At 55.6% G+C, this 26,653-nt stretch overlaps 2 protein-coding genes across 4 annotated transcripts; one reads left to right on the top strand and one right to left on the bottom strand.

Annotated features, from left to right (window-relative positions):
• Positions 1 to 12,530, bottom strand: C9H2orf81 (chromosome 9 C2orf81 homolog). 3 transcript variants are annotated; one of them, XM_028744595.2, is made up of 4 exons: positions 12,315 to 12,530; positions 6,739 to 6,960; positions 4,244 to 4,450; positions 1 to 1,053 (listed from the first exon to the last, which is right to left on the bottom strand). In XM_028744595.2, exons 1-4 carry the CDS (start codon positions 12,393 to 12,395, stop codon positions 76 to 78), a joined length of 1,488 nt encoding a protein of 495 aa, XP_028600428.2. In that variant the 5' UTR covers positions 12,396 to 12,530; the 3' UTR covers positions 1 to 75. The 3 variants fall into 3 exon arrangements, with proteins under 3 accessions (XP_028600428.2, XP_028600429.2, XP_077789793.1); XM_028744596.2 differs by lacking the exon at positions 12,315 to 12,530 and adding an exon at positions 12,248 to 12,294; XM_077933667.1 differs by lacking the exon at positions 12,315 to 12,530 and adding an exon at positions 9,150 to 9,909.
• Positions 12,531 to 15,609: 3,079 nt separating this feature from the next.
• On the top strand, positions 15,610 to 25,384 carry WDR54 (WD repeat domain 54). The gene is made up of 9 exons (XM_028744598.2): positions 15,610 to 15,938; positions 17,471 to 17,533; positions 17,702 to 17,768; positions 18,959 to 19,015; positions 19,751 to 19,878; positions 20,596 to 20,696; positions 21,059 to 21,221; positions 21,853 to 21,927; positions 23,921 to 25,384. The coding sequence occupies exons 1-9, from the start codon at positions 15,663 to 15,665 to the stop codon at positions 24,050 to 24,052; spliced, it is 1,062 nt and encodes a 353-aa protein (XP_028600431.2). The 5' UTR covers positions 15,610 to 15,662; the 3' UTR covers positions 24,053 to 25,384.
• The last annotated feature ends 1,269 nt before the right edge of the window (positions 25,385 to 26,653 follow it).

Raw genomic sequence — 26,653 nt, 5'->3', positions numbered from 1 at the left:
TCCAAAAACCTCTCCGTTTATTAAGTTACAAGGAGATCAAAGGGGGGGGGGTCAGGGAGGGCAGGGCTGTGCCGATCAGAGGGCAGCTCCCGGGCGCAAGCGGGGCAGAGGCTTGGGCTGCTGGAGGATGTGCTCCCGGCTGGGGGTGGGCACCCGAAGGCACATGGGGTGGAGGTTCCCCGACCCCTCCTTGGCCTCCTCCTGGTGCGCATGGGGAGAGACCTTCTCCCGGACGCCACCCACACACCGGAGGGTCACCCCCGTGGCCAGCTGCACCGTCTGGGTCAGCAAGTTGGGCTTGACGAAGACGAAGCTGGTGGGCTGCAGGACCCCTCCGGCCGGGCTGGGAGGCTGGGCAGCTTTCTCCGCCAGGCTCCTCCGCACGCCCAGCAGCCTTTCGCCGTGGGTGCTGCCCTTCTCGGCTGGGCCCCTGGGCAGCTTGGGGGCTCTGCGCCCCGAGACGGTCTTCAGGGCCTCCTGCTGCTGCGACTCCACCTCTGGGTCCACCACCTCGGCCGAGGGCTTGACCCAGCGCTTGGGCAGGCTGGCCGGCTCCAGGCGCGGCGCGGCGGTGATGTTGCCCGCCTGGTCGTAGAAGACGTCCCGGGTGTTGGGCGGGCGGCCCAGCTGGATCCGCAGCAGGTTGCTGCAGGAGAGCGGCAGGAGACACGGGCGCAAGGCCTCCTCCACAGGCATCTGGGAGAGCTGGCGCAGGAGCAGCTCCTTCTCCGAGCCGGCCAGCGGCTTCACGATGTCGCTCAGCCGGGACACCTGCAGGGGCCCGTAGTAGGCCTGGGGGCCCAGCCTGCTCTTGCAGGACGGCAGGGGGGCGATGGACACCAGGTGGGTTCCGGACTTCAGCCCCGCCTTGCTGCTGCGGGACCTGGCGGGCCGTACCTCCTTCAAGGACTCCTGGGCCAGCTTCTCTGCCTCCCACCTGGGGGTCCCCAGGGGGAAGCCCTGAGCAGCAATATCGGAGGGGCCTGCGGGCTCCTCTTTGGCAACGGGGGACTCCTCCGGGAGTTGAGGAACTTCCTCTGGGAGTCTGGGAACCTGGAGGAGAGATGTTGGCCAGGTCAGCCGACGGGCCACAAGATCAGCACCCCAAAATTTGAACATTGTTAGGTAAAGGGACCCCTGACCATTAGGTCCAGTCGCGGACGACTCTGGGGTTGCGTGCTTATCTCGCTCTATAGGCCGAGGGGGCTGGCGTACAGCTTCCGAGTCATGTGGCCAGCATGACTAAGCCGCTTCTGGCAAACCAGAGCAGTGCACGGAAACGCTGTTTACCTTTCCGCCAGAGTGGTACCTATTTATCTACTTGCACTAGTGTGCTCTCAAACTGCTAGGTTGGCAGGAGCTGGGACCAAACAACAGGAGCTCACCCCGTCACGGGGATTTGAACTGCCAACCTTCTGATCGGCAAGCCCTAGGCTCTGTGGTTTAGAGCACAGCGCCACCCGCATCCCTTGAACATTGTTAGCGACCTTTAAAAATGACAATGTCCATCTGAGATAAGAAGCACCGATCGCTCTTCTTTCAGGAAACGCCCGAGAACTTGTTGGCCCAAACTGGAAATCTCTGGAACACTCGCAAAGGTCGCATTGGAGAAAAAAGCTTTCAGGGAAACGGACCAAGGAAGTTAAAGCCTTAAGCTGGGAAGAGACAGTTTCATGGCACTACGTCCATTACAATGGCATCCACCAGAGTTGCATTTGAACCTTGGGAAAATGCTTCTCCATAGGACCCTCCGGTTTGGGGAAATTGGGTGAGGAGGGGAAGTTGCTTACTAAGGGGTGCTGTAGTCTCACGTTCCTTTTGAATAACCAATTAAAAACATTGAAGAACACAAGCCAAGGGGCTAGAAGCCAGCCTGTTGGACTGGGTGGGAGAAGCTGACTGGTTATAATAACATTATTATTTATTAATTGTGTACACCGCCCTTCCTCGAGAAACAACAGGGCATTTTACAACATAAAATAAAAAATTCATGGGGTTGTTTTTTTTTGCAATGTTTTGAAAGACTAGGCTTTGCTGCTATGGTAGCAGAGCTGTTTTGACAGTGAAACAGTCTCCCTTGGGGGGAGGCGGACTCCCCTTCCTTGGGGGTTTTAAGCCGAGGTCAGGTGGCCATGGGTCAGGGATGCTTGAGCCGAGATTCCTGCACTGCAGGGGGTTGAACTTGATGACTCTCAGGGAACTCTTTCAACTCTATGGTCCTGTGACTCTAAGGTTAGCCTCAAAACTGGGGGTTGGAAGAGCAGAATCAAGACATCTGCCCGGACACCGGGGTCCAGCTCCGAGGGCCTTCTGCTGGTTCCCTCCCTGCGAGAAGCCAAGTTACAGGGAACCAGGCAGGGGCTTTCCAGGGAGTCAGGCAGGGGACATTCCCAACCCGACTGCTCTGTCCGGGGTTGGCAAACTGCAGAGGGATGGAGGCACTTCAGGTGAAAGGGCAAAGCGTGGACTTTTGCTGGAGGGCTGTGCCAAATGGGGAGGGATTTTCAAGGCTTGTGCCGCTGCTAGAACGCTGTAGGTCCAGGAGGAGGTGAACAAGGTAGCTTGCGGCTCTTTTACAGCCAAGGCCACCTGCTCACTTCCTCTTTGAAATGAAGTCATTCTGCTGGGACCTTGGCAGTCAACTACACCAGCCTCTAGGGCAGGAGGAACTGCAGCCTCCGGGCCAGGTATACAGAGTCCATCTTGCGCAGTATTTGCAGGGGGTTTCTCCCAGCTCTAACCAGAGATGCTGCCACTGGGGCCTGAACCCGAAGCCTTCAGCTCCACCACGGAGATCCGGCCCTCCCTGGAGGACGCTGCCATGCCACATTTGCCGCAACATCCCAGGGAGACCTTCAGCCTGCTAGGAACTAAGCCCATCGTGCGCTAGGGAGGGGCAAAATTGGTTTTCAATTATATCACCAGCTGAACACTGCAATATACTGATATATCACAATGTCTGACACAAGGATGGAGCTACGCAAAGGCTCTGGCTGGATCCACGCTATTTCCTGCATTGTGATTTTTGGATAGCGCACATGTATGATTTGCAATACAGTCGTACCTCGGAAGTCGAATGGAATCCGTTTAACGTCTGGAAACCAAGGCGCGGCTTCCGATTGGCTGCAGAAAGCTCCTGCAGCCAATCAGAAGCCATGGAAGCCCCATCAGACGTTTATGTTCCAAAGAACGTTCGCAAACCGGAAGAGTCACTTCCGGGTCTGCGGCGTTCAGGATCCAAGGTATACCGTATTTTTCGCCCTATAGGACGCACTTTTTCCCCTCCAAAAATGAAGGGGAAATCTGGGTGCGTCCTATGGGGCAAATGCAGGCTTTCGCTGAAGCTTGGAGAGCGAGAGGGGTCAGTGCGCACCGACCCCTCTCGCTCTCCAGGCTTCGGGAACACATCCGCAGCCTAGGCAGCCCTGCAGGAGGTCCCGCAGGGCTGTCTAGGCTGCGGATAGTAGCCTGCTTCCCGGAGCGTCGGGGGCCCTGAAAGCAGAGCGCCCAGCGCTTCGGGAAAGCATCCACAGCTTAGGCAGCCCTGCGGGAGGTCCCGCAGGGATGTCTAGGCTGCGGATAGCAGCCTGCCGCCCGGTGGGCGGGGCGCCCTGAAGCAGAGCGCCCCGCGCGCCGGACGGACATCCGCAGCGTGGGGAGCCCTGCAGGAGTTCCCCGCAGGGCTCCGCACGCTGCAGATAGCAGCCTGCCGCCCGGCGGGCGGGGCACCCTGAAGCAGAGCGCCCCTCGCGCCGGGCAGACGTTGGCCAGCCCCACAAGCTCGGGGGACAGCAGGGAGGCGCAGCGCCGCCATCCCGCTGTTCCTCGACCTGGTTCGGTTTCCCCGACCTGCTTTTGGGGGGGAAATAACGGAAAAAAATTTTCCCTTTATTTCCCCCCCAAAAAACTAGGTGCGTCCTATGGGACGGAGCGTCCTATGGGACGAAAAATACGGTAGGTCAAAAATGATGAAACGGAGGTCATGATATGGTTTTGGACAATATATCGATATGCCACCCAGCCCTATCATCAGCCTTCTCTGCGGGCCAAGCACTCCCTGTCCCTTCTGCCCTCCTGGCAGGATCTGTCCTCTGGGGCCCCGGTCCACCCAGCCCTCCTCTGGATGCCTCCCTGATCTCCCCCCCCAAAGCATTATTGGAAGGATCTCGACTTCATCAGCCCCAGCAGGACGAGGCCGCCCCTTGCCAGCCTGACCGGTGTGCCAGCCCCCCTGCCCTCCTACCTCTGGCTCCTCCGGGCGCGGCATGGCTTGCAGCACAGGCACAGAGCCCTGGGCCCAGGAGTCGGTGATGCCGGCCACAGGCTCCTCGTCCTCCTGCCAGGTGGGCTCCGCGGGCACCCCGGCCTCGCCCTCGTCTCGCACCAGGAAGCGCCACTCGATGATTTGCAGCATGGCGTCCCGGGCCTGGGTGATGACGTAGGGGATGCACTGGGGAGGGGGCAGAGCGGAGGGTGAGCAGGAGGGGGGGGGAGAGGCTGGCAGGGTCCCCTTCAAGGATCTCGGCCTCACCCCCCCCCCAGCCTGTCTGGAAACCCCAAGGAGAGGGGAATGGATGAAATTCAAAGACTATTTTGCTAAATATGCTAAGATAACTTAAATAGAAATGTTTGCAATTACCAGATTGGCTCAGGATTTAAATATGTGATGTTATAGGATAATATGTTTAAAGTTAATATGAAAAGAAAGAAAGATGTTCCTTGACTAAGTAAATGTTATGAGAAATTAGTTTTGGAAAACTGTTACAATGATATATATTGAAACTCAGCCAGGGGGATTTGAGGAAGTCACTTAATAATGTTAACAAAAGTGGAACTATTACAGTTAGGATTTATGTTTTTTTGTTTGTTTATAAATTTGGGAAATCAATAAAAAAATTGGGGGGAAAAGGAGAGAAAGAGAAACACACACACACACACACACACACACACACACACACACACACTGTGCTCTCCCACAAACAGCCCAGGCAGGCAGGAAGCTCAGGCTGAGGGGCGAGATTTGCACCCGTGGCACATGCACACCTGGTTGGCCTCTTTCAAAAGGCCAGGCTGTTCAGGCTCCTTGACACAGGATGGACACCTTCAGCCCATCCCTTTCGGTGCCTGCAAAAAATGCTGGGATTCCTGCATTGCAGCGGGCCGGACTAGATGGCCCTCGGGGGGCCCTTCCATCTCTGCAGTTCTCTGATTCCAAGCTGTTTGCAACGGCTGGGCTAAGAACCGAAACGTGTTCGGTGCCTATTATTCTTATTCTATTTGATAGAAACACAGGATGGTGGAGTTGGAAGGGACCCCCAAGTCATCCAGTCATTTAGTTCAACCCCTGGCTATGCAGGAATCTCCACCAGATCACACATAACAGGTGACCATCCATTTATCTTTATTTTTATCTTGTGTTTTTCAGGGTGTCTTACAGAGAAAGCGAGAGAAAAAGCTAAAAGCAAAGAATGATAATCATTAGGAAGCTCCCAGTAGAGTACAGGGTCAGGTTTAAGGTGCCAGTATTAACCTTTAAAGCCCTATGCGGCCTAGGACCCTTGTACCTACGGGACAGCCTCTCCAGATATACCCCGTGGAGGACCTTAAGGTCCACAAATGACAACATTTTGGAGGTCCCACTTCACAAGGTGCTAAGGTTGGTCTGAACTAGGGCCAGGGCCTTTTCAGTACAGTGGTGCCTCGCAAGACGAAATTAATTCGTTCCGCGAGTTTTGTCATCTTGCGATTTTTTCCGTCATGCGAAGCACGGTGTCGGAAAAGTTTTGGAAAAGCTTCAAAAATCACCAAAGTCTTCAAAAACCTCAAAAAAGGCTACCACACCGCGTTCTATGAGTTGCTCCTCAAAGTCAAGTCGCAACTGTATTAACGGTGTTAAGAAAAAGGAAACAAACTTGCAAGACGTTTCCATCTTGCGAAGCAAGCCCATAGGGGAAATCGTCTTGCGAAGCAGCTCAAAAAACCCTTTCGTCTTGCGAGTTTTCCGTCTTGCAAGGCATTCGTCTTGCGAGGTAACACTGTACTGGCCCCGACTTGGTGGAACGCTCTGTCCCAAGAGACTAGGGCCCTGCCGGACTTGACATCTTTCCGCAGGGCCTGCAAGACAGAGCTGTTCCGCCTGGCCTTTGGCTTGGACTCAGTCTGACCCTTGTGTTTCCCTCTCCTTATGCTTTTGATCTATGGGCTACTATTAAAATGAGGCTGCATTTTAAATTGCATTTTAACCTGTATTTTAAATTGGTGGTTTTTTCCCTATTATGTTTTTACTGTAATTTTACTGCTGTTAGCCGCCCTGAGATCGGCTCTGGCTGGGGAGGGCAGGGTATAAATAAATGATTTTTTATTAAAATGCAAACGGCATTAAAACTATCTATCTATCTATCTATCTATCTATCTATCTATCTATGACCTATTAAAAACAGAAACAGCAGCAACAATACTGCCTTCTCCGAAGGTGAACCCAGCTGGACAAAGTGGGCCATCACTGAGAAATAAAGCAGAAGAGAATCAACCACACAGTCCATCATTTGAAAAGTAATATTTGCCCCCAAATGCCCCCTAGCTTATATACCTGAGTTTCTGACGCTGCTCAGCCCTCCTCTCTTTCCTAGAAGGTGAGAGGCCTGGAGTTTGAAACCGAAGGGCTTCTGGCACGCAACCAAGGCCCCGAACAGCGGTCTCCTCACCCTGGAAGGCAGCGCTGCCCAAAGACCGACTCACCTGCCTCTCCAAATAGACCTTGAAGCACTCATCCAAGACCTGATCCATCAACCCTGCCAGGATGTCACCCACGTGATCCTCGGCCTCCTCAAAGCCCAGCAGGGAGAACCAGTCTCCTTCCGTCAGGCGTCCCGGGACGATCTCCACCTGGGGGAGGGGCACCGTGGGCGGGCGCGACCTCTCCGCCCGGGACTTCGCCAAGGTCACGCGGGACGTCATTTTCTGCGGGGGAAACGGAGCGCACCTCTCAGAATCAGCTCTTGAGGTGGGGGGGGGGAGCAAGGAACAGCCCCCCTTGGGGACGTCCTGCGGCCTAGCTCTGCGCCTGGTCCTCAGGCACGGCACTGGTGCCAACGAACGCTCCCGTGCCCGTGCCCTCCCTGATCCCCGAAAGGGATGCAGGGGGACTGGGGTGAGAAAGGAAGGATCTTCCTTGGTTTTTCAGTTCTGGGAGGGAAGGAAATGGGAGGGAAGCTGTGGGTCCCAGCACCAGCTCTGGGAGGAAATGATACTCAGCACCCGAGGCTGGCATGGGCTGCAGGGACAAGGTGAAGGGTCCTGCCTGCAGGCTGGCGTAGCTTAGGGAGCCGGTCCCCCGCAGCTCACACCATTGGTCCACCCAGCCTGGGACACCTACTCTGGGGGTGGGGGCGTGGCAGCAGCTTCCCAGGATCTCCAAGGAGCCAAAGATGCCCTGGAGGGAATCTGGGGGCTTCTGCAGACACCATAGGTTGTTCTGAGTTCTGGGCCCTTTCCAGCTTTGGGCAAAGGGGATCACAGCTCTGTAGGGTCCCTGATGGGGGTTCTGGCCGCCTCTTGCCTCTGCCACATGGACTCCCATCAATGGAGTATGGATTGAACAGCATGAGAAGAGACCAGCAGCAGCAGGAGCAGGCCAAAGGGGGGGGGCATCTAGTCCAGCACCCTGATCTCACAGTGGCTGACCAGATGTCCCAATAGGAAACCCGCAAGCAGAATTCGCACACGGGATCCCTCTCCCCTCCTGTAGTTTCCAGCAACTGTGATTCAGAAGCATTGCAGAGCAGAGGCATTCTGGCTAGCAGCCATCCACAGCCCTCTCCTCCTCCACAGATTTGTCTGATCCTTGTCACCCAAGGCAGGAACTTAATTACTTACCCGTATTTTTCGCTCTATAACACGCACCCGACCATAACACGCACAGTTTTTAGAGGAGGAAAACAAGAAAAAAAAAATCTAAACGAAACAGTGGATGTATGATTTTTGTGGTTCATGCTGTGGCCACAGACATGTGATTTGACGGTGAATTTGGGGTAGCCCAGTGCCAAAATCCTGAGGATCCATGTGGATCCATGCTTTGTAACCATGTTTTAAGTGGGGAGGGAAGGAAAAGCACTCAAGGGACAAGGAGCACGCGTGGGGTGTGTGGAGAAGGATGCTACTAATAATTCAGAAGAGGGGTATAAGAGGAGAAGGCTACTCTCCTCTCCCGCTCCTTTAAAGCAAGCAGGCTCTGCTTCTCTCCCACCTCCCCAGCTTAGCGAGCTGAAAAACTTTGCTGCTATTTAGCCAGCTGAGTGGGGAGGAGAGAGGGACAGAGAGCCTGCTTGCTTTAAAGGAGCCAACCGGACAGGAGCCGCTTACACTCGTGTAAGCGGCTCCTCTCCTCTCCTGCTTTGCTCCTTTAAAGCAAGCAGGCTCTCTGTCCCTCTCTCCTCCCCACTCAGCGGCTCTTCTCCCGCTTTGCTGTTTCAAAGCGAGCCACGGAGGAGGGAAGGAAGGGGAACCATGGATCCTCTGCTCACGACTGCAGCAGATCCCCCCCGCCACCCGTAGGCATTCCCTCCATAACACGCACAGACATTTCCCCTTACTTTCTAGGAGGGAAAAAGTGAGTGTTATGGAGCAAAAAATACGGTAATTAAAAATTTCTGCGCTGCTTTTCAATTAGAAAAGGAAAGCGGCTCACACAATGATAGCGTGTAGCAACTGGCAACGAAGATAATCATCAACAGTCACCATCATGGCTGAAGACACCAGGAACCAATATGGAGGGAAAGGTTGTGCAGCATAATGGTTAGAGCAGGGGTCAGCAAGGTTTATCTTCCCTGGGCAGGATCGGTCCTGAGGAGATTCCTCTGTGGGCTGGATTGAGCGCGTGCCTGTGATTTTCGGCACCTGCGTCTGTGCAGATGCGATTTTCGGCGCCACGGAAGCAAGTCCCTGCACCGCGGCTGCGCCAGTTTAGCGCAGTGCGCGAGCGGGCATCTCAATTCGGGGGCGGCTCGGGGGCCAGTCCATGGGCCTTAGGTTGCTGACCCCTGGGTTAGAGTGTCAGACTCTGACGTGGAAGACCAGGGTTTGAGTCCCCACTCAGCCAGGAAGCGCAGTGAGTGACCTTGGGCCGGTTCCCAACTGTCCGCCTCACCTACCTTGCAGGGTTGTTCTGGGGACTCCGTGAGGAAGAGGAGAGCCAGGCACACCTCACAGACCTCCTTAGACCAAAGGTACAATCGAGGAAATAAATAAGAGAGGGTTAGGGAAAGTCCGGGAGAAGAGGGAAATTTCCCTGCGGGGGGGTGAAAAGGCCCTCCAGCCTTATCTCTGCAGGAAGAACACTTGACAGGATGGGGGCCAAGGACTTCAGTGGCAGGAAAACAGAAGCAGAGCAGCCAGCAGGGGGCCGGGTGTCCCTGGTGTGACGGCTCAACCTCAGGCCCGGAGAGGGAACCCAGGCGTCCGGCCGTGTCCGCTTGCTGGTCGGAACTGGAAGCGCCTGAGTGGGGATCGCAAACGAAAGACGAGAAGAAATAAGTTCTTACAAGAAACCGCACCCGGAATCCTCGGAAAATGCAGGTCACTCGAAACTGGTTTAAATCGTGGGCATTAAAGACACGGATGGCAGAGAGCTTAAAAGCTCTTTTGTGCTGCAAAGACCCTGAGAAAAAGAGGTTTTAACCTTGTAGGGTTTTTTGGGGGGGTGGCGGCAGCAAGAAACTCATTCCGCACAGCACCTCCACGTTGCAGGAGCAGTTCGAATGGGGCGGCTCAACTATGCGCAATTCTGTGTGTGGCATCCCAGAACGCAACCCATGCGCAAGATGCAAGTGACCTGTAACCCGTCACCAACTCCTCTGCCCCCAGAAAGGAAACAAAGTGAAACCAATTCAGCTGTGATGAAATCGCCGGGACTGAAGACCCCCCCCCCCCAAAGCACCTGGGTCACCCTGCACTTCTGGGTTTCCACCCCCTTCTTTGCCAATTTTTACCTCCTTCGGGAGGGCCACCCACCTAGTGCCCACCTGAGGGATTCTCACCTGCAGCCGCTCTGGACCGCAGAGTCCCAGAGCGGAAGCCCAGTCCACCAACCGCCAGACCATTCCAAAGAACCCACAAAGCTCATTGTTCTGAGAACAGTGAGAACAGAGAGGAGTTGAAGGGAAGAGAAGCCGCCAGGGCCCCAGAGCGGTGGTTGCCATGGGGCCAGCTAGCGGGATCGGCAGTCCAGCACCCGCCACCAGCAGGACCAACGGTCAGCGGGGAGGACGGAAGCTGCAGGCCATCACCAGGGGACACCCCAAGGGTGAAGGCCAAGGGGAGAGCAGGGCAGCTGGAGCTCATGCGGAAGAGACGCCCGGGCGGCTGGAAGATTCAGGAGAGATGAAAGAAAGGCGGGGAGATAAACCGCGGAACTCGCTGCCACAGGAGGCAGTGATGACCACTAACCAAGATGGCTTTAGAAGAGGGTTGGACATATTCCAGGGGTTGGACTAAATGACTGACCCCTGGTGTCCCTTCCAATTCCGCAGTTCTGTGTTACAAGTAAGAAACCAAGAGGAAAGGAATTTTCATCAAGGAATGGGGGAAATTTGAGGGATATTTGAATACAAAGAAGTTTGTTAGGAGGATCAACGTAAGACAAGCAGTTAAAAGTAACGCTATAGAAATATTAGGAAGCAATTAATAGACGGAAATGCAGTATTTTAAAATAAAAATATAAGAAACCGCAACAGCGGAGAAGGGAAGTCAAAATATATATGCTGGGGAAATATTGGATTTGCGTGCCTCTGAATCCCAGGTGCTGGAGCTGCAGGAGGGAGAGTTGCTCTTGTGCTTGGCTCAGGTTTGTGGTTTTCCCATTTGGGGCATCTGGTCGGCCAGAGGGAGACCCAGAGGCCTGATCCGGCCGAAGGATCTTCTCCACTGATGCTCTGATGTCCAGAGGAGAATTTCCCTGGAACGTCAGAGGAGTTTGCTGGATCAGACCCTGTGGAGGGATCCCAATGTCCAGCCCGGCCTCCCGGGTGTCCAGACAGAGGCCCAGGGTGGGAAACCTGCAATCCGGCCCCCGGCCCCCTTCCAGCGCTGCAGGGCTGCCTCTGACCTGGGGAACCAGCCGAGCAGAGGAGGCCCTGTTGAGGGAAGTTTTTAATGTCTGACGCTGTACAGTGATACCTCGGGTTAAGTCCTTAATTCGTTCCGGAGGTCCGTTCTTAACCTGAAACTGTTCTTAACCTGAAGCACCACTTTCGCTAATGGGGCCTCCTGCTGCCACGCAATTTCTGTTCTCATCCTGAAGCAAAGTTCTTAACCCGAGGTTCTATTTCTGGGTTAGCGGAGTCTAGAACCTGAAGCGTCTGTAACCTGAAGCGTCTGTAACCCGAGGTACCACTGTATTTATACCTCACCCAGCCCAGCCCCTCTGGGTGGCTTCCAACACATATCAAATGAAGCAGGATTCAACAATCCATTGGAATCCAATAGTAAACAGTAAAATTAAACACCCGCAAATCCTAAAGAGTTTACACTGATCAATTACAGTGGTACCTCAGGTTAAGTACTTAATTCGTTCTGGAGGTCCGTTCTGAACCTGAAACTGTTCTTAACCTGAAGCACCACTTTCGCTAATGGGGCCTCCTGCTGCCACGCAATTTCTGTTCTCATCCTGAAGCAAAGTTCTTAACCCGAGGTTCTATTTCTGGGTTAGCGGAGTCTAGAACTTGAAGCGTCTGTAACCCGAGGTACCACTGTATTGTTTTTAATATTCGGTTGGAAGCTGCCCAGAGTGGCTGGGGAAACCCAGCCAGATAGGCGGGGTATAAATAATAATAATAATAATTATCGGGGCCGGCGGAACCTTAGAACCGGAACCCTGGAGTGGGAAGGGGCCCTGGAAGCATCTCTTCCAACCTCCCGCAAGGCAGGGCCCTGTGCTAAGTGTGCCTAGGACTAGAGGGCTGGCGTGGGGAGAGGGACCCCCAGAGGTCATCCATCCCAACCCCCTGCCTGCAGCAGGGATCTCAGCTGCCTGGAAATCTTGTCCCTTTGTAAGCCGCCTGGAGCATTCACTACGGAAAGGCGGCATACAAAGAAGATGCTGAGGATGATGAAGGGCCGGGGGAGCTGCTCCTGGCGTGCAGGCGGCGGGCTGGACTAGCTGGCCCCTGGGGACCCCCCCGCCCCGGCTCCCCCCCCCCCCGCGCTCCCGGCCCGGCCGCCTCCTGAGGCGGGGAGTTCCGCCGACACTCACGCCCAGCATGGCGGCCCCTGGGTCCCCCCCCCCTCCGAGCATGCGCAGCGCGCCCTCGCGCCCTCACCGCCAGGCTGAGGAAGGTGGAGGAGACTTCGCGCAGAGACGGGCGCGCCCCGCGAGACGCCGCCAGCAGCCGCGTCGCCATGGCAACTCCGCCGGGCCGCCAATCGCCCGCGCCCCGCCGGCCACCGTCGTGACGTCAGCGCGCCCCGGCGCCGTCTCCATGACAGCGGGGCAAGCGGGCCGGAGGAGGGAGAGGCGGAGAAGGCGGCGGGTGAGGCGGCGGCGGGCCCCGCGGGCCGGGGAGGGGGCGGCGGGGGCCGGGAAGAGACGGGACCCCGCCTCGTCGCCCCCCCCCGAGCGGGAGAGCGCGCGCATGCGCCCTGCGCGGCGGGGACTGGGCCGCCTCGCCGGTGGGCGGGGCCTCCGCACGCCCCGCCCCCGTTCCCCGGCCCTGAGGAGCTAGATGTCGGCGTGCGGGGAGGGAGGGAGCGGAGGCCCCTTGGGAAGAGGGAGGGCGGGCAGAGAGGCAGCGACGCCCCCTCTGCGAGGCGAATTTGAACCCTGGTCTCTCTCCGACAGGGACGCGGGTGGCGCTGTGGGTTAAACCAGAGAGCCTAGGACTGGGCCAGCGCTCTGCACATGCTCAGGAAAGCTCTGGGGCTGAGGTCTGGCTCTGGAGGGTGTTAGCAGAGAAATCCGAGGGCAGTGGCGTAGCGTGGGGGGTGCAGGGGGGGCCGGCCGCACCGGGCGCAACATCTGGGGTTAGGGCAAATCCACGGGTTAGGGGGCGCAAATTACTTGCCTTGCCCCGGGTGCTGACAACCCACGCTACGCCACTGTCCGAGGGCACTCAGGAGAGTCATGGCCCTCTCCTGAATGATACTGGAGGAAAGAAGATGGGGGATTTTTTGCTGCCATGAACTTCCTTGCGTCCCAAGACCTAATAATAATAATAATAATAATAATAATAATAATAATAATTTATTTATTTATACCCTGCCCTCCTCAGCAAAGGCTGGGCTCAGGGCGGCTAACACCAGCGAGGTAGACCAGAGCAAAACAGCAGCCAGTCGGCTTGGTCTTGATTGAAGACTGTTGCGACAGGACTCCCACCTGCCACCAGGAGAAACAAAATGGAAACCCCGAACAAAAGAAGACCTCAACTTTTATTAGCTGCTCATCCCCATGTTAGGGACGCAAGCGGCACTGTGGGTTAAACCACAGAGCCTAGAGCTTGCCGATCAGAAGGTCAGCGGTTCGAATCCCCGCAATGACGGGGTGAGCTCTCGTTCTCGGTCCCTGCTCTTGCCAACCTAGCAGTTCGAAAGCATGTCAAAGTGCAAGTAGATAAATAGGTACCACTCCAGCGGGAAGGTAAACAGCATTTCCGTGCGCTGCTCTGGTTCGCCAGAAGCAGCTCAGTCCTGCTGGCCACATGACCCGGAAGCTGTACGCCGGCTCCCTTGGCCAATAAAGCGAGATGAGCCCTGCAACCCCAGAGTCGGTCACGACTGGACCTAATGGTCAGGGGTCCCTTTACCTTACTTTTTTCTGACACACCAACCCCGACTCTTGGTCCAACCTCAGTCACCAGCTGCTGGCTGAAGAGCAGCTCCCGAAGGCACAGAGGGCCGCCCGGCTGCACCTCCAAGGGCCAAGGGGGTCAGGGTGCCAGACCCAGGTTCAAATCCTCCCTCGGGCATGGCTTTTGGTGGGCAGACCTTGAGCCAGCCCCACCCTCTCTGCCTCGCCTCCCTTCGCATGGAACTGTCCATGCGTCCTGGAGCCCCCTGCCAGCCAGCTGGTGCAGAGGGACTTTCTGGCAGATCAGGCCCTGCTTAGTTAGGGCAGGGAGGGGGCAGAGGGAGGCAGCTGGGCTTCTGCCGCTGATGTTCCTGTACACTTTGCGTGGCTCTGGGCTTGCGTGCAGCTGAGCCTGAGTCAAGAACTGGTAACGGATCCTGAGGGACGAAGCGCGGGGCACCCAGAGTCCTGGCCTGCTCCCTCCCTCCCTCCTCATACATGCGGGCGGGCATTCATTTTCGTTAATGCATGCATGCATTTTGTTAATGCACGCATGCATATTTAAAACAAAACCAGTGAAGAATCTTGTGCATGTCCAGCAGATTTATTATGGCGTTATCCTTTGTGGAGCATAAATCCAGCGCCTGACACTCGAGGTGTAATTCTGATGCCACACGTGAGTGTGGAAGGTTTGGGGAGGGAACGTTGGAGTTAAATGGCAGTGAAGTGGACCTGATATAACCAGAAGAAGAAGAAGAAGAGTTTGGATTTGATATCCCGCCTTTCACTCCCTTTAAGGAGTCTCAAAGCGGCTCACATTCTCCTTTCCCTTCCTCCCCCACAACAAACACTCTGTGAGGCGAGTGGGGCTGAGAGACTTCAGAGAAGTGTGACTAGCCCAAGGTCACCCAGCAGCTGCAGGTGGAGGAGCGGGGAAGCGAACCCGCTTCACCAGATTACGAGACTACCGCTCTTAACCACTACACCACACTGGCTCTCAAACCACTTGATATTTCAGTTGGAGCTTAAGTGTATGCAAAAGAACCCCAGGGACGCTTTGCCTGGAAGATCATAATTAATAATTATAATTTATTTATACCCCACCCATCTGGCTGGGTTTCCCCAGCCACTCTGGGCAGCTCCCAACAGAATATGAAAAACAGAATAAAACATCAAATATTTAAAAAATGGGGCCAGGGCAGCTCCCAGCAGCCTCAGGGGCCAAGGTGAAAATTCCAAACGGTGCAGATGTCAAAAGCAATCCTGGCGGTTCAGGTAGTCGTGGTGGTCCATGGGGCTGCAGAGCCTGTGGAGGTCTCCTCAGACCTTCATAGAACTGTAGAGTTGGAAGGGACCCCAGGGTCCATCTAGTCCACCCCCCTGCAACGCAGGAATCTCAACTGAAGGTGGACACCCGTCATGGCTCAACTGCAGTTCCCATCATCCCTGATCATTGGCTGGGCCTGATGGGAGTTGTAGTCCAGTCCTGGAGGCCAGTACTTCAACGTTCTGCCTGGACACTGAGGTCCAGCTCCGAGGGCCTTCTGGCGGTTCCCTCGCTACGAGAAGCCCAGTTACAGGGAACCAGGCAGAGGGCCTTCTCGGTGGTGGCACCCGCCCTGTGGAACGCCCTCCCACCAGATGTCAAAGAGAAAAATAACTACCAAACTTTTAGAAGACATCTGAAGGCAGCCCTGTTTGGGGAAGCTTTTAATGTTTAATAGGTTATTGTATTTTAGAGTTTTGTTGGAAGCCGCCCAGAGTGGCTGGGGAAACCCAGCCAGATGGGCAGGGTATAAATAATAAATTATTATTATTATTACCTGGCTGGCTCTCAAGCTGTTCTGCTGCCTGTCTCGGGTGCTTTCCTCTGACTCTTGGCCTCATGCCCCTTCTCTCCCGCCCCCTTTCCTCCTCCAGTCTCCCCCGAAGCAGGATGTACCGAAAGGAGAAGAGCATTTTGCTGAAGGAGAGCAGCCTGGCGCTGTACAACAACATGAGCGTCCTGCCCCTCCCGGCCAAGCAGCTCACCTACTTTGCCAGCGTGCATGGCACCACCGTCAACATGGTGAGCGCCTCCGACGACGGCCTCAGCTTCTCCCACCGCCAGCTGCAGGCCAAGGAGGGCAGCCTGGGCGTCGGGGCCTCCATCATCACCCAGGTAACGGGGCTGGCAGGAGGGAGGAAGGGAGGAGAGCCCGTCCCCAGCTCCCTGCCCAATCAATGCCCCACAGGGCAGCTGCTCTTCTGCTGTCACTGAGAAGCCAATATCGGCACCCTGAGGCGTCAACATTGGCCAGCCCAGAACATGCTGATCGAAAGGGCGATTGGAACAGGCTGGGGCAGAGAGGAGTCTGCCTGGCCAGAAATGCAGGGCTTTATTTATATTTATTTTAATTGTTTCTATTTTATTAACGTATAAAACGTGTACATATAAAACACATACATATACATTTACACAGTACACGTACACAACACAACACTACCTTATTTTCATAACATAAAACATACCTACATTACTGTACATATCAACATACCTACACACCTACCCCACACAGACACCCACCAAGTGACGACTTCCAGCCGTTCTTGTTACGCTACTTTATTTTTCCAACTAGCTTAAACGCATTTCATTATATCGTTAATCTCTTCTTCTGTCTTAACTTTACTCTCACTCTAATCATTTTCTGGATTCACTCAGTATCTGTCAGAAATTCTACTTTCTCCACATAAATATTGAAGTATTCCTTAAAGATAGCCCACTCATTCACTTTTTGTACCATATCTCCTCTTATCTTCCCTGTTATTTCAGCAATATGGAAGTATTCCATCATTTTAGATAACCAGTCTGTTTTAGTTGGGACGCTGCTGCGTTTCCAGTTTTTGGCAATCAACAACCTTGCCGTCGTAGTTGTGAAGTGCAGGGCTTTATTTAAACTCAGCCCCAGATCTTTCTATCAAGAGTCCCAGTCCAGAATGCACAAACGGAACAACAGTGCCTCTGAGACTGTGCAGAATGCCTTTCCTTCACTACTGAGCCAGTCGCTGGCACCTTTCCAGGCCTGCTTTAGCTCTGTGGTGTGGCTTGTGGGTGTGGTGGCATCTCAGGCAGCCCCCGTGGGTCTCCTTGCCTTGCTGCCCACAGACGTAGAATCATAGAACTGTAGCGGTGAAAGGGACCCCATGGAGTCATCTAGTCCAGCCCCCTGCAATACAGGAATCACAACAAAAAGATCCCTGACCGATGGCCATCCAACTGCTCTGCTTAAACGCCTCCAAGAAAGGAGAGTCCAGCAGCTTCCACTGTTGAACAGCCCTTGCCACCAGCAAGTTGAGGAGCGGAGTCCTCCTCTGTCCCTCGAGGACCTCGTGTCCTTGCAGCCCAGCTTTTGCAGAGCAGGCTGGCACGTCCCTCACCCCTGACAGGTGACGGAGGCCGAGGAAGTCCACAGAAGACCAGAGCTTGGGAGAGGAGAAGGTCTCTTTGGCCCCCAGGTGGACAGCTCAGTGCTGGGCCAGGTGATGGCTGCATTTGCTCCAGAGGGAGGGAAGAGTTGGAAGGCGCTTTGCACGCGCTCTGAAGCATCGCCTTCCTCATTCATCTCTGTGCTTTCCTCTGTGGCCACGGGGAAGAGGGCAGGGGGCACAGAAGGGCGTCTTCCTGCTCCCTCTATTTGCACCCTTGTCTTCCAGGCTGCCTGGTGTGTCCTCCCTTCCCGGGTCCTCTTGGTTCTGACTTCACGGAAGGGGATCCAGGTGAGAAACGGAGCCGGGGGCCACGGAAACCTCTGCGCTAGAAAGGCCCCAAGCCGGTGACCTTCCAGACCCCGTCTTCTGGGATGTGGACTGTCCCCTGGGAACCGCCTACTGGATTTTCCAGCGCCTCTTACCTTCCTCTCTCTGCTCTTTCCCCCTTCCTCCAAGATGTACGAGTCGGACGGGTCCATCATGGTCTACTGGCATGCCCTGGAGGGCTTGGAGTCACCTCCAGGTACCCTTTCTATTCCTGGCAGGAGGATCTCCTGGAGGGAGGGAAGGGCACCTGCTTTCAAGTGCAAAAGGGGGGTTGCCATGTTTCAGACAGTGAAAATCCATTGAGCTTTCCTATCTTGAGCAGCAGCAATAGCAGGTGCCACCTTTTTTGTCCAAGACAGGAGATATTCCCTCCCTTAAAAAAACACACATTTCAACAATAAGTACAAGTTCCCTCAGTCCTGTGGAACATGCTGCCACTAGAGATTCAGTGGGCGCCTTCTGTTGAAAGCCTTCCTATTTTGCCAGGCTTAAAAGGGGGTAAAGGGACCCCTGACCATTAGGTCCAGTCGTGGCCGAGTCTGGGGTTGCAGCGCTCATCTTGCTTTACTGGCCGAGGGAGCTGGCATACAGCTTCCAGGTCATGTGGCCATCATGACTAAGCCACTTCTGGTGAACCAGAGCAGCGCACGGAAACGCCATTTACCTTCCCGCCGGAGCGGTACCTATTTAACTACTTGCACTTTGACGTGTTTTCAAACTGCTAGGTTGGCAGGAGCAGGGACCGAGCAACGGGAGCTCACCCCGTCGTTAAGAAGTACATCTTTCCACAATGCTCTGTCGATGTTTGTTTTTAATTTATTTTTGCTTTTAACTTGTTTTTAACTGTTTATTAATCTATTGCTCATTTCATGTAAACCACTGTGAAATACTTTTATGATGCAGCAGTATATAAATACTTCTATAGACAAACAAACATCACATTTCCAAAAGAGGATCTATAAAACAACCACTTTTCTTAACTACTGGAGACCAGTTACCTGTGGGGCAGATCTGTCGTTTGGAAGCCTCCTGTCTCCTATTCCTGTAGGCCCCTTCTCTTTCCCTCCAGCCCTGATGTCTTCTCTGAAGTTGTGTCTCAGCAGCTCTGTGAAGAAGCAGAGAGTGGAGGGGAAGAAGCAGAGGCCTCCAAGCTGAACTTTTTAGAAGCCCACCTCTTTTCTGAATTTGCCTTGATTCCTCCTGCTGGGGACGTGGCCGTGCACACCTCCAAACCCATGAGGGGCGAGTAGCCAGGCACCTCCCTGGCACATGCCTCCTGCCTGTTTGGAGGGGTGCACTTTCACACCTAGGGAGCTCTGGGGCAAAGACCCCCAGCCACCCCTGGGCCTCTGCGGCTGCCTGATCTCTGCATTTTTTCCTTTCCAGGGAAGGCCGTGTTTGCTCGTGGGATCGCGGCAACCGGGCAGCACTTTGTTTGCGTAGGTGAGGAAGCAGGAAGGAAACGTGGGGGGGGGGAGGTCAGGGGAGGAGAACCGAGCAGAGGCAAAGGCCCTGCTGGGCAGGGGGGCCACCCCATTGCTGTGGGTGAGAGTAGTCAACCCCCTGAGGACGTGCCATGCCACTCACTTTGCTGTGTCAGTGGCAGCAGCTGCAGAAGGGATTGGCGCCATGGTTGAATTTCACAGAGACACGTTTGGCCAGGGGTCGGCAAGCTAAGGCCCATGGGCCACAAGCAGCCCACGGGGGTCGTTTAACCAGCTCACGAGCCGCCCCCAAACTGAGCCGCCCACTCGGCGAGTCCCCACACGCTGCACTAAACCGGCGCGGTGCAGGGACTCGCTTCCGTTGCACCAGAAATGTCGTCTGTGCAGACGCGGACACCAGAAATCACGATCCAGCCCACGGAGGAATCTCTGCTGGAGTGAACCAGCCCAGGCGAGGTAAACCTTGCTGACCCCTGCGTTTGGCGGTGGGAATGGATAGCTAGTGGCACTGCTTTGCGGAGTAACCAGGATCGCCATCTAACTCCAGAGGAATTGTTTGCCCTGCACAAAGGCCGATTCCCCTGGGAGAGGGCTGCAAGGAGAGTTGGTGTGGAACAGGTTGCCCCGGTGAGCTCACCTGGGCAGGTGGGAGGCTGCTCCTCCACAGGTGAGGCGAGACCGGCCCACCTGGGGCTGCTGCTTCAGAACCCCCTTGCCTGCCTTCCCTCTGCAGGGACGTCCCTGGGGTCCGTCCTCATCTTCGACGTCCCCGCCAAAGGCACCAACATCACGCTGAGCGAAGTCCTGGAGAAGCACTGCGACTCCATCACCGACATTGCCGCCGAGCTGTGCGAGCAGCCGGTAAGGAGGAGCCGGGAGCCGCCGGGTGGGTGCCGCTCCCACAGGGCCCCCAAAGCCCCCTGCTCAGGGGGAGCTGCTGCTCTTGCTGCTGCTTCGCCTGGGCATGGCCTCGCCTCGCCTCGGGTGCTGCTATCGCCTTGGGCTCTTTGGGAAGCCAGTGGAGTCCCATTCTGGCCCCAGGAGCTTTGCACCCAGGTCTTTTGGCCTGAGTTAAAAGCTGGTTTGTTTCCAGGTCCAGCTGCGCTGCTTTGATGCCCCTTCAGAGTATGCCTGGGTTAGGGGGTGCTTCGGTTGGCGCTGCCAACCCCTCTCCCCAGTCCACATGACTGGCAAGGCCTGGTGTGAAGGCCGCACAGCTGGCTTTCCAGGCTCACTGCGGGGGCACCCTAGGAGGAGGGTCATTGCAGGGTGCTTCTGTGGCAACCCAAGAGGCCATGGGCCAAGGCGCGGGTCCCCCAAAGGTCATCTAGTCCAACCCCCAGCACCAGGAGCCTCAGCTAAAGCACCCCTGGCAGGGGGCCATGTCATGTCGTGACAGAAATCCTGCAAACTTTTAACACGGAGCAAGCATCACCCTCGGCAGCGCATGGCGCCCAGCTATGTGCTTGCCTTCCTGCCTAGAGCAGGAGCGACTGCCCTGCATCTCCTCCTCGTGGGCTTTGCCCGGGTGCGTCGTGGGGGCAGTGAGCTGATTCTGCCCCCCCCCCCCCCCCGCAGGAAGGAGTGCCTGATTTGGTGACGGCTGATGACTCTGGAGCCTTGTGCGTCTGGTTTTCTGGAGAGAAGTTCACACTGGCCAACAAGATCCCGGCTTCTGAGTAAGCGCGGAAAGAGAGGGGCCTGCTCCGGGGACAAGGATTTGGCTCACCTGGAAGCACTCGGCCCCGAGAGAGATGGAAACGAAGCCTTGACCACTCTGGCTGGGGGGGGGGTGGCTAATGGCCCTGAACCCAGCCCAGCCCTGCCCCACTCCAGGGCCTGAGCAGAAGCAGGCTGGCCCCAGCCTCTCCCAGTGGCCTGCCTTCCTCCAACCAGGCTCCTTTCCCAGTCCTGTCCAGAGGTGCCCCTGGGGGTCAAGCCTGGGGGCCCCTGCATGTCCAGCCGTTGCTCTTGCCCCCCCTGAGCAGCAGCCTTCCCCCCGGCACAGGAGCCTCACCCAATACCCCCACCCCACGCCCAGGTGCACCTGCTCCTCCGTCAAGCTATGGAACGGCATCATCGCGGCTGGTTACGGCAACGGGCACATTCGCCTGTATGAGGCAGCAAGCGGGATCCTGCGAGCGGAAGTCCGCGCTCACGCCCGCTGGATCTACGCCCTGGACCTGGCGCCCCTCTCGGGGAAGGTGGGTCTGTCCTGCATTTGAGGAGGTTGGGGGTTCTCAGGAGAGGGGAATGGCGGGGCAGGGCGGGGCCTCACGGGTGCAGCAGAGCGGGCAGAGTGAGCCAGGCTCCATCGCATGCGAAAGGCGTCCTCTGACATGCCAGGTTTGGGCAGGAGTGAGCCTGCACCAGTGGAACTCCTTCCACCGGATATAGCAAAGACTAACAGTTCAGTGGCTTAATGAGGGATCTGTACGACCTGTGCCAAGGGGCTAGGAGCTCTGGTGGCAAAATTTCAGAGAGGGGCTCTCTCCAGCGCTGCTCCCACCAGGAGGTGCCCGCTTGCCTGCTCTTGGCTGGGCTTCTGCTCCCTCTGCCTGGCAACGGCTGCCCTTTGCACGCGCTCTCGGTCCCTCCTAAGGGAGCTTTCCTCCCCACAAGAGAGCTGCCTCATGCCCAGGCCAGGGTTCCAGAACACAAGGGAGTTATTGGGCTGTTGTTTATATTTTAATTATATATATATTGAGGTTTTTATGTTGATCTTTTCTGTGAACCGCCCTGAGCCCTCCAGGTATAGGGCGGTATATAAATTCAATAAACAGTACTAAATGAAGGGAGGCCCCAGCCCCACTGATGACTCCTCTCTCCCCACAGCTCCTGTCGGCAGCGGAGGACTCCTTTGTGCAAGTCTGGAAACTGAGCCCCAGCCCTGACTCTGAGGGCATTGAGGTGAGGCTGGCTTGCTTGGTTGGGTGGCCCTCTGCCATGGATGCTTTAGCCAAGATTCCTGCCTTTCAGGGGGTTGGACTAGATGACCCTTGGCTCCCTTCCAGCTCTTCAGATTCTAGGATTCCTCCAGGCACTTCTGCCAGGCACCCCCAGCCTCCTCCCAGGGGCATATCTCCCACCCCAAACTCCGCCCTGGCCATGGACCCCACTTGCCCCCTGGATTGTGTTCAGTGGGGACTCTCATCCACTGGATGTGGCCCCTGGGCTCAGCTGGGGGCTTGTCCATGCAACGCGCTTCCTCCTCCCGGGCCTGTGAGTTGGAGCTTGGCGGAAACAGGAGCACCCACGCTGACGATGGGGGGGGTGGGGAGGGGGCTGGCACTGTTCCCAAGCAGAGTTGCAGACTTTTCTGACAAACCTTAAAAAGAGGGACAGAAGCCTTGTGACTGGATTGGGCCAGCGGCTCTGCCTCTTGCGTTTCCGAGCACAATTCAAAGTGTTGGTGCTGACCTTTAAAGCCCTAAACAACCTCGGCCCAATATACCTGAAGGAGCGTCTCCACCCCCATCGTTCAGCCCGGACACTGAGGTCCAGCTCTGAGGGCCTTCTGGCGGTTCCCTCCCTGCGAGAAGTGAGGTTACAGGGAACCAGGCAGAGGGCCTTCTTGGTAGTGGCACCCTCCCTTCAGATGTGAAGGAAATAAGCAACTATTTTACTTTTAAAAGAGAACTGAAGGCAGCCCTGTTTAGGGAAGCTTTTAATGTTTGATGCTGTATTGTTTTTAATATCCGGTTGGAAGCTGCCCAGAGTGGCTGGAGAAACTCAGCCAGATGGGCGGGATATATATATATATATATATATATGCTTTCGTAGATTTTCACGGGTATAGGTATGCAGGTTTTGGTGTCCTCGGGTGTCTTCCCGTGTAAAAGTTGGGGTGTCTAGGCGACGTTTCGACGAGGTCTCACTCGTCATCTTCAGGCTGGTGCTTTCGGCCGAAAGCACCAGCCTGAAGATGACGAGTGAGACCTCGTCGAAACGTCGCCTAGACACCCCAACTTTTACACGGGAAGACACCCGAGGACACCAAAACCTGCATATATATATATATATATATATATATATATATATATATATATGCACGAAAGCAAATATATATATATATATATATATATATAAAATTATTATTATTGTAGAGTTGGAAGAGACCCCCCAGGTCCATCTAGTCCAACCCCCTGCCATCCAGGAACATTCCCCTCCTAGGAACACAGGAAGTTGCCTTATACGGAGCCAGCCTATCAGTCTACCATCCATAGCTGTCAACCTCCCCTTTTTTTGCGGGAAATTCCCTTATTCCAGCGCCGTTTCCCGCTGCTATCCCGGATTGTTAGATATCCCGTAGGCTGACCCCGGGGCGGGTGAGGCTGCTGATCCCTTATTTTCAAATCTGAAAGTTGACAGCTCTGCTACCATCCCTAGTGCTGTCAACACTGGCTTGCAGCAGCCCTTTAGGATTTCAGTCAAGGTCCCCTTCCAAGCCTGCCTGCAAGATGCCATTCGAGATTGAATCGGAGACCTTCTACCATGCAGAACAGTCTCTCTGCCCCTGAGCTTTAGCCCTTCCCATGGCAGCCCAACACCCCCCCCCCAAATAACAGGGTGCTTCCTCCCCAATCCGTTTCCAAATGAACTGCACAGCCTTGAAGCAGCATCCTTGTTTGCTTTAAGCTGAGCAGCAGGTCTAGAGGGCAGAGGACAGAGGCTGCGGGAGCCCAGGGCCTCCCAAGGGCAGCAGGGGGTGGGGGAGAGGATAAAAGGGATTTGGGTGGCTTATTCCCCCCCCCCCCGTCCCCCCCGCTGGTGCCAAAGTCAGAAGCAGAAGAGTTGCAGCAAGCCCACTGCTCCCTTCCTGGCCCTGCCAGAGGATGGGGGGTCAGGGAGTTCCTCTACAGGGGACACCCAGAATGACATGGTGCCCCCCATCTCTCCCCAGATTCAGCACTGCCATTCAGAATGCGTGACAGACACCATGATCTGCGGCGCCCGCTTCTGCAACCCCGAGGGCAGTGCCTTTGCGGTCACCGGCTTTGAGCTCAGTGAGATAATCCACTATGTCCTGGCGTAGCCCTTCCTGGCCGCAGGAGGGGACCATCTGGAGGCAGGCCTGGAGGGGGGGGTGAGACGGACAAAGCAGAGGCTCTCTGGGCATCCTGCAGAGGGGGCTCGGGGAACAGGCATCAGGGGCCCAACTTGCCTCCCCACTTTAGGGCCACAGCTCCCAAAAACACTCCCTCCCACTGTCTGCAAGGCGGGGAGCACAAATCCTCATGCAACCCCCCCCCCCCGCATTGCTCTCACCGTCATGCTATTCAAAGCCCCAAGGAGCTGCTGTCTCTGCCTTGCCCCCCCCCCCCCAGCAGACCACTTACTCTGGCTCCAGAACCAGGGACACCACCGTCCTTGCCCAGGCGAGAATATTTCCCAGGGCCCTCACACTCACAGACCCAAAGAACTTGGGGGTGGGGTGTGCAGAGAAGAAACTGCCCAGGCACTGAGAAATGGGGGCAGGCCGGAATAATGATTGCGTCCCCTACCTGCCCCCCATATCTTAGTAATATATCCTCCTCCTCCTTTTAGAAAGGCCCTTGTCAAAGGTGGTGCTTGGCCCCTGATAAAAGTTGGCAGCTGTCTCTGATGGAAGTGGGCTCCCATCACTCAGACCCACGGGGTGCTGGGGTCCCGGCTGAAGTGGCGCTTGGCCCGGAGGGGGCATAATTCTGAAAGGACGCCCCCCCAGGCCTGGCCCTCCTCCAGCTTCTCTCCCAGATACAAAGGGCCCAATGCTGGTGGGAGACCCTGGCCTTGCCCCCCGCCCTGCAGCCGCCTCTTGCTTGGGGTGGGGGCACTAGTTTTTCCAGCTGGGCCACAGCTCAGCCCTGCTGTTCTCTGCTTCCCACCGTGAGAGGCTACACAGGAGGGTCATCCTACCGGTGGCCACATTTATTTATTTTTTACCTCTATTGCTGTAGCAAGAAATGGAAAGGGAAGCTGAGCCACAGTTCTTCAAACCAACCATGCGAGGGGCAGGGAGTCATATTAGGTTGTTTCTTGTGCCAGGTAGAGAGAATGAGCCCAGCACCAGGAGCCTCTTGCACCCCAGTGGCAGGACAGGACTAGTCCCCCCCCCCCTTCCTGGCACTTCCTGGCAGGAGGGGGCAGGTCCCTGGCTCTCCCCAGGGTGCTGGACTCCACATCCCGCCCTAGTCCCTGACAGACTGGAGAGTGGCAGGTTCCCCTGGCCCAAGAGCAGCTAGAAGCCCCCAGGGGAGTCTCCCGTGGGTGCAAGTCAGGTCGCAAATGTATTGTTGTTCACACGAGTTTTTTGTTCAGAGTTTTCTCCATTTTTGTCTACGAGCTGAACTGTGTTTTGCTAGATGAATAAAGATGTTAACTGCTAGCCACCGGCGTGGAAGCATTTGTCTGGTTTTGGAAAGGGAAAATGCCTCTTGCTTCTTAGTGCCACGGCCACAGCGTGTGTGTGTGTGTGTGTGTGTGTGTGTGTGTGTGTGTGTGTGCATACGGCGGTCTCACAACTTGCGCAATTGCAGCTTTGCATGGGAGGCAGGAAAACGAATGAATGGGGAGTCAGAAAGGGCAATTTTGAGACCTCACACCCTCTTCCCAGAGGCCTGTAAGTGAGGCAGAGGGCAAGGCCCACCCCAGACCTGTAGGGATGGTCATTCTGGGAGCGGTTGGGGGGTTTCCTGGCTGTGCCCCATTTGGCCTCTGCATGCGCACCCCCTGGAGGAGACTTTGGAGAGTCCCATGGACTGCAAGAAGATCAAACCTCTCCATTCTGAAGGAAATCAGCCCTGAGTGCTCACTGGAAGGACAGAACCTGAAGCTGAGGCTCCAGGACTTTGGCCACCTCATGAGAAGAGAAGACTCCCTGGAAAAGACCCTGATGTTGGGAAAGATGGAGGGCGCAAGGAGAAGGGGACGACAGAGGACGAGATGGTGGGACAGTGTTCTCGAAGCTACAAACATGAGTCTGAACAAACTGCGGGAAGCAGTGGAAGACAGGAGGGCCTGGCGTGCTCTGGTCCAGGGGGTCGCGAAGAGGTGAACGCGACTCAACAACAACAACAACATTTCTGGCTGCTGCATTTTGGACCAGCTGGTGTTCCCGAGGTGTCTTCAGGTGTCCAGGGGGTCATGAGGAGTCGGACACGACTAAATGACTAAACAACAAAACAATGCGCACCCCCAGAACCAGACCCTGGCATAAGGTGCCAGCCCACTGGAGTGCGAGCCGAGTGCAGCGCAAGTCACAGCTCAGCCTTGGGCTTCCAGGACTTTGGGCAGCTCTTCTTTTATCCTGCTGCAAAATGGGAATGCATATACCTGCCAGAGAAAAAACAGCCCCCTCCCGTGTCCGACATTGCTTTTGGCAGATGACTGTTGCAGGAATTTATGTCTAGGTTGGGGGGGGGGGTTGCCCCTCCAGCAGATATCACGCACATGCAGCCCACTACCAAAATCAGCACAATCGCTTTTGTGACTTTTGTGATTTGTCCCCACAAAACACTTCATCACAGTTTCTGTTCAACGGGCCTCTGCTGCACAATACCAAATGTAAGAATTCACTGATCAATGTATCTATGTACTGGCTCACAGGGAAAACTTCAGAAATTCATATAGACGTGTGAGCTCAGCTCCTCAGCAG

This window comes from Podarcis muralis, chromosome 9 (genome assembly GCF_964188315.1).
Source record: "Podarcis muralis chromosome 9, rPodMur119.hap1.1, whole genome shotgun sequence".
NCBI classification, from domain to species: Eukaryota; Metazoa; Chordata; class Lepidosauria; order Squamata; family Lacertidae; genus Podarcis; species Podarcis muralis.
The sequence above is the reverse complement of the archived record's forward strand: the minus strand, read 5'-3'. Positions and strand labels throughout refer to the sequence as shown.

Coding starts and splice junctions, on each gene's coding strand:
- C9H2orf81 (XM_028744595.2), bottom strand. CDS start 12,395: ATGGCGACGCGGCTGCTGGCGGCGTCTCGCGGGGCGCGCCCGTCTCTG. Junction 4,451..6,738: donor AGGTCTATTTGGAGAGGCAG/GTGAGTCGGTCT, acceptor CCCCCTCCCCAG/TGCATCCCCTACGTCATCAC. Junction 1,054..4,243: donor CGCGCCCGGAGGAGCCAGAG/GTAGGAGGGCAG, acceptor TCTCTCCTCCAG/GTTCCCAGACTCCCAGAGGA.
- WDR54 (XM_028744598.2), top strand. CDS start 15,663: ATGCCCCTTCTCTCCCGCCCCCTTTCCTCCTCCAGTCTCCCCCGAAGC. Junction 17,769..18,958: donor GGGCTTGGAGTCACCTCCAG/GTACCCTTTCTA, acceptor TTTCCTTTCCAG/GGAAGGCCGTGTTTGCTCGT. Junction 21,928..23,920: donor CTGACTCTGAGGGCATTGAG/GTGAGGCTGGCT, acceptor ATCTCTCCCCAG/ATTCAGCACTGCCATTCAGA.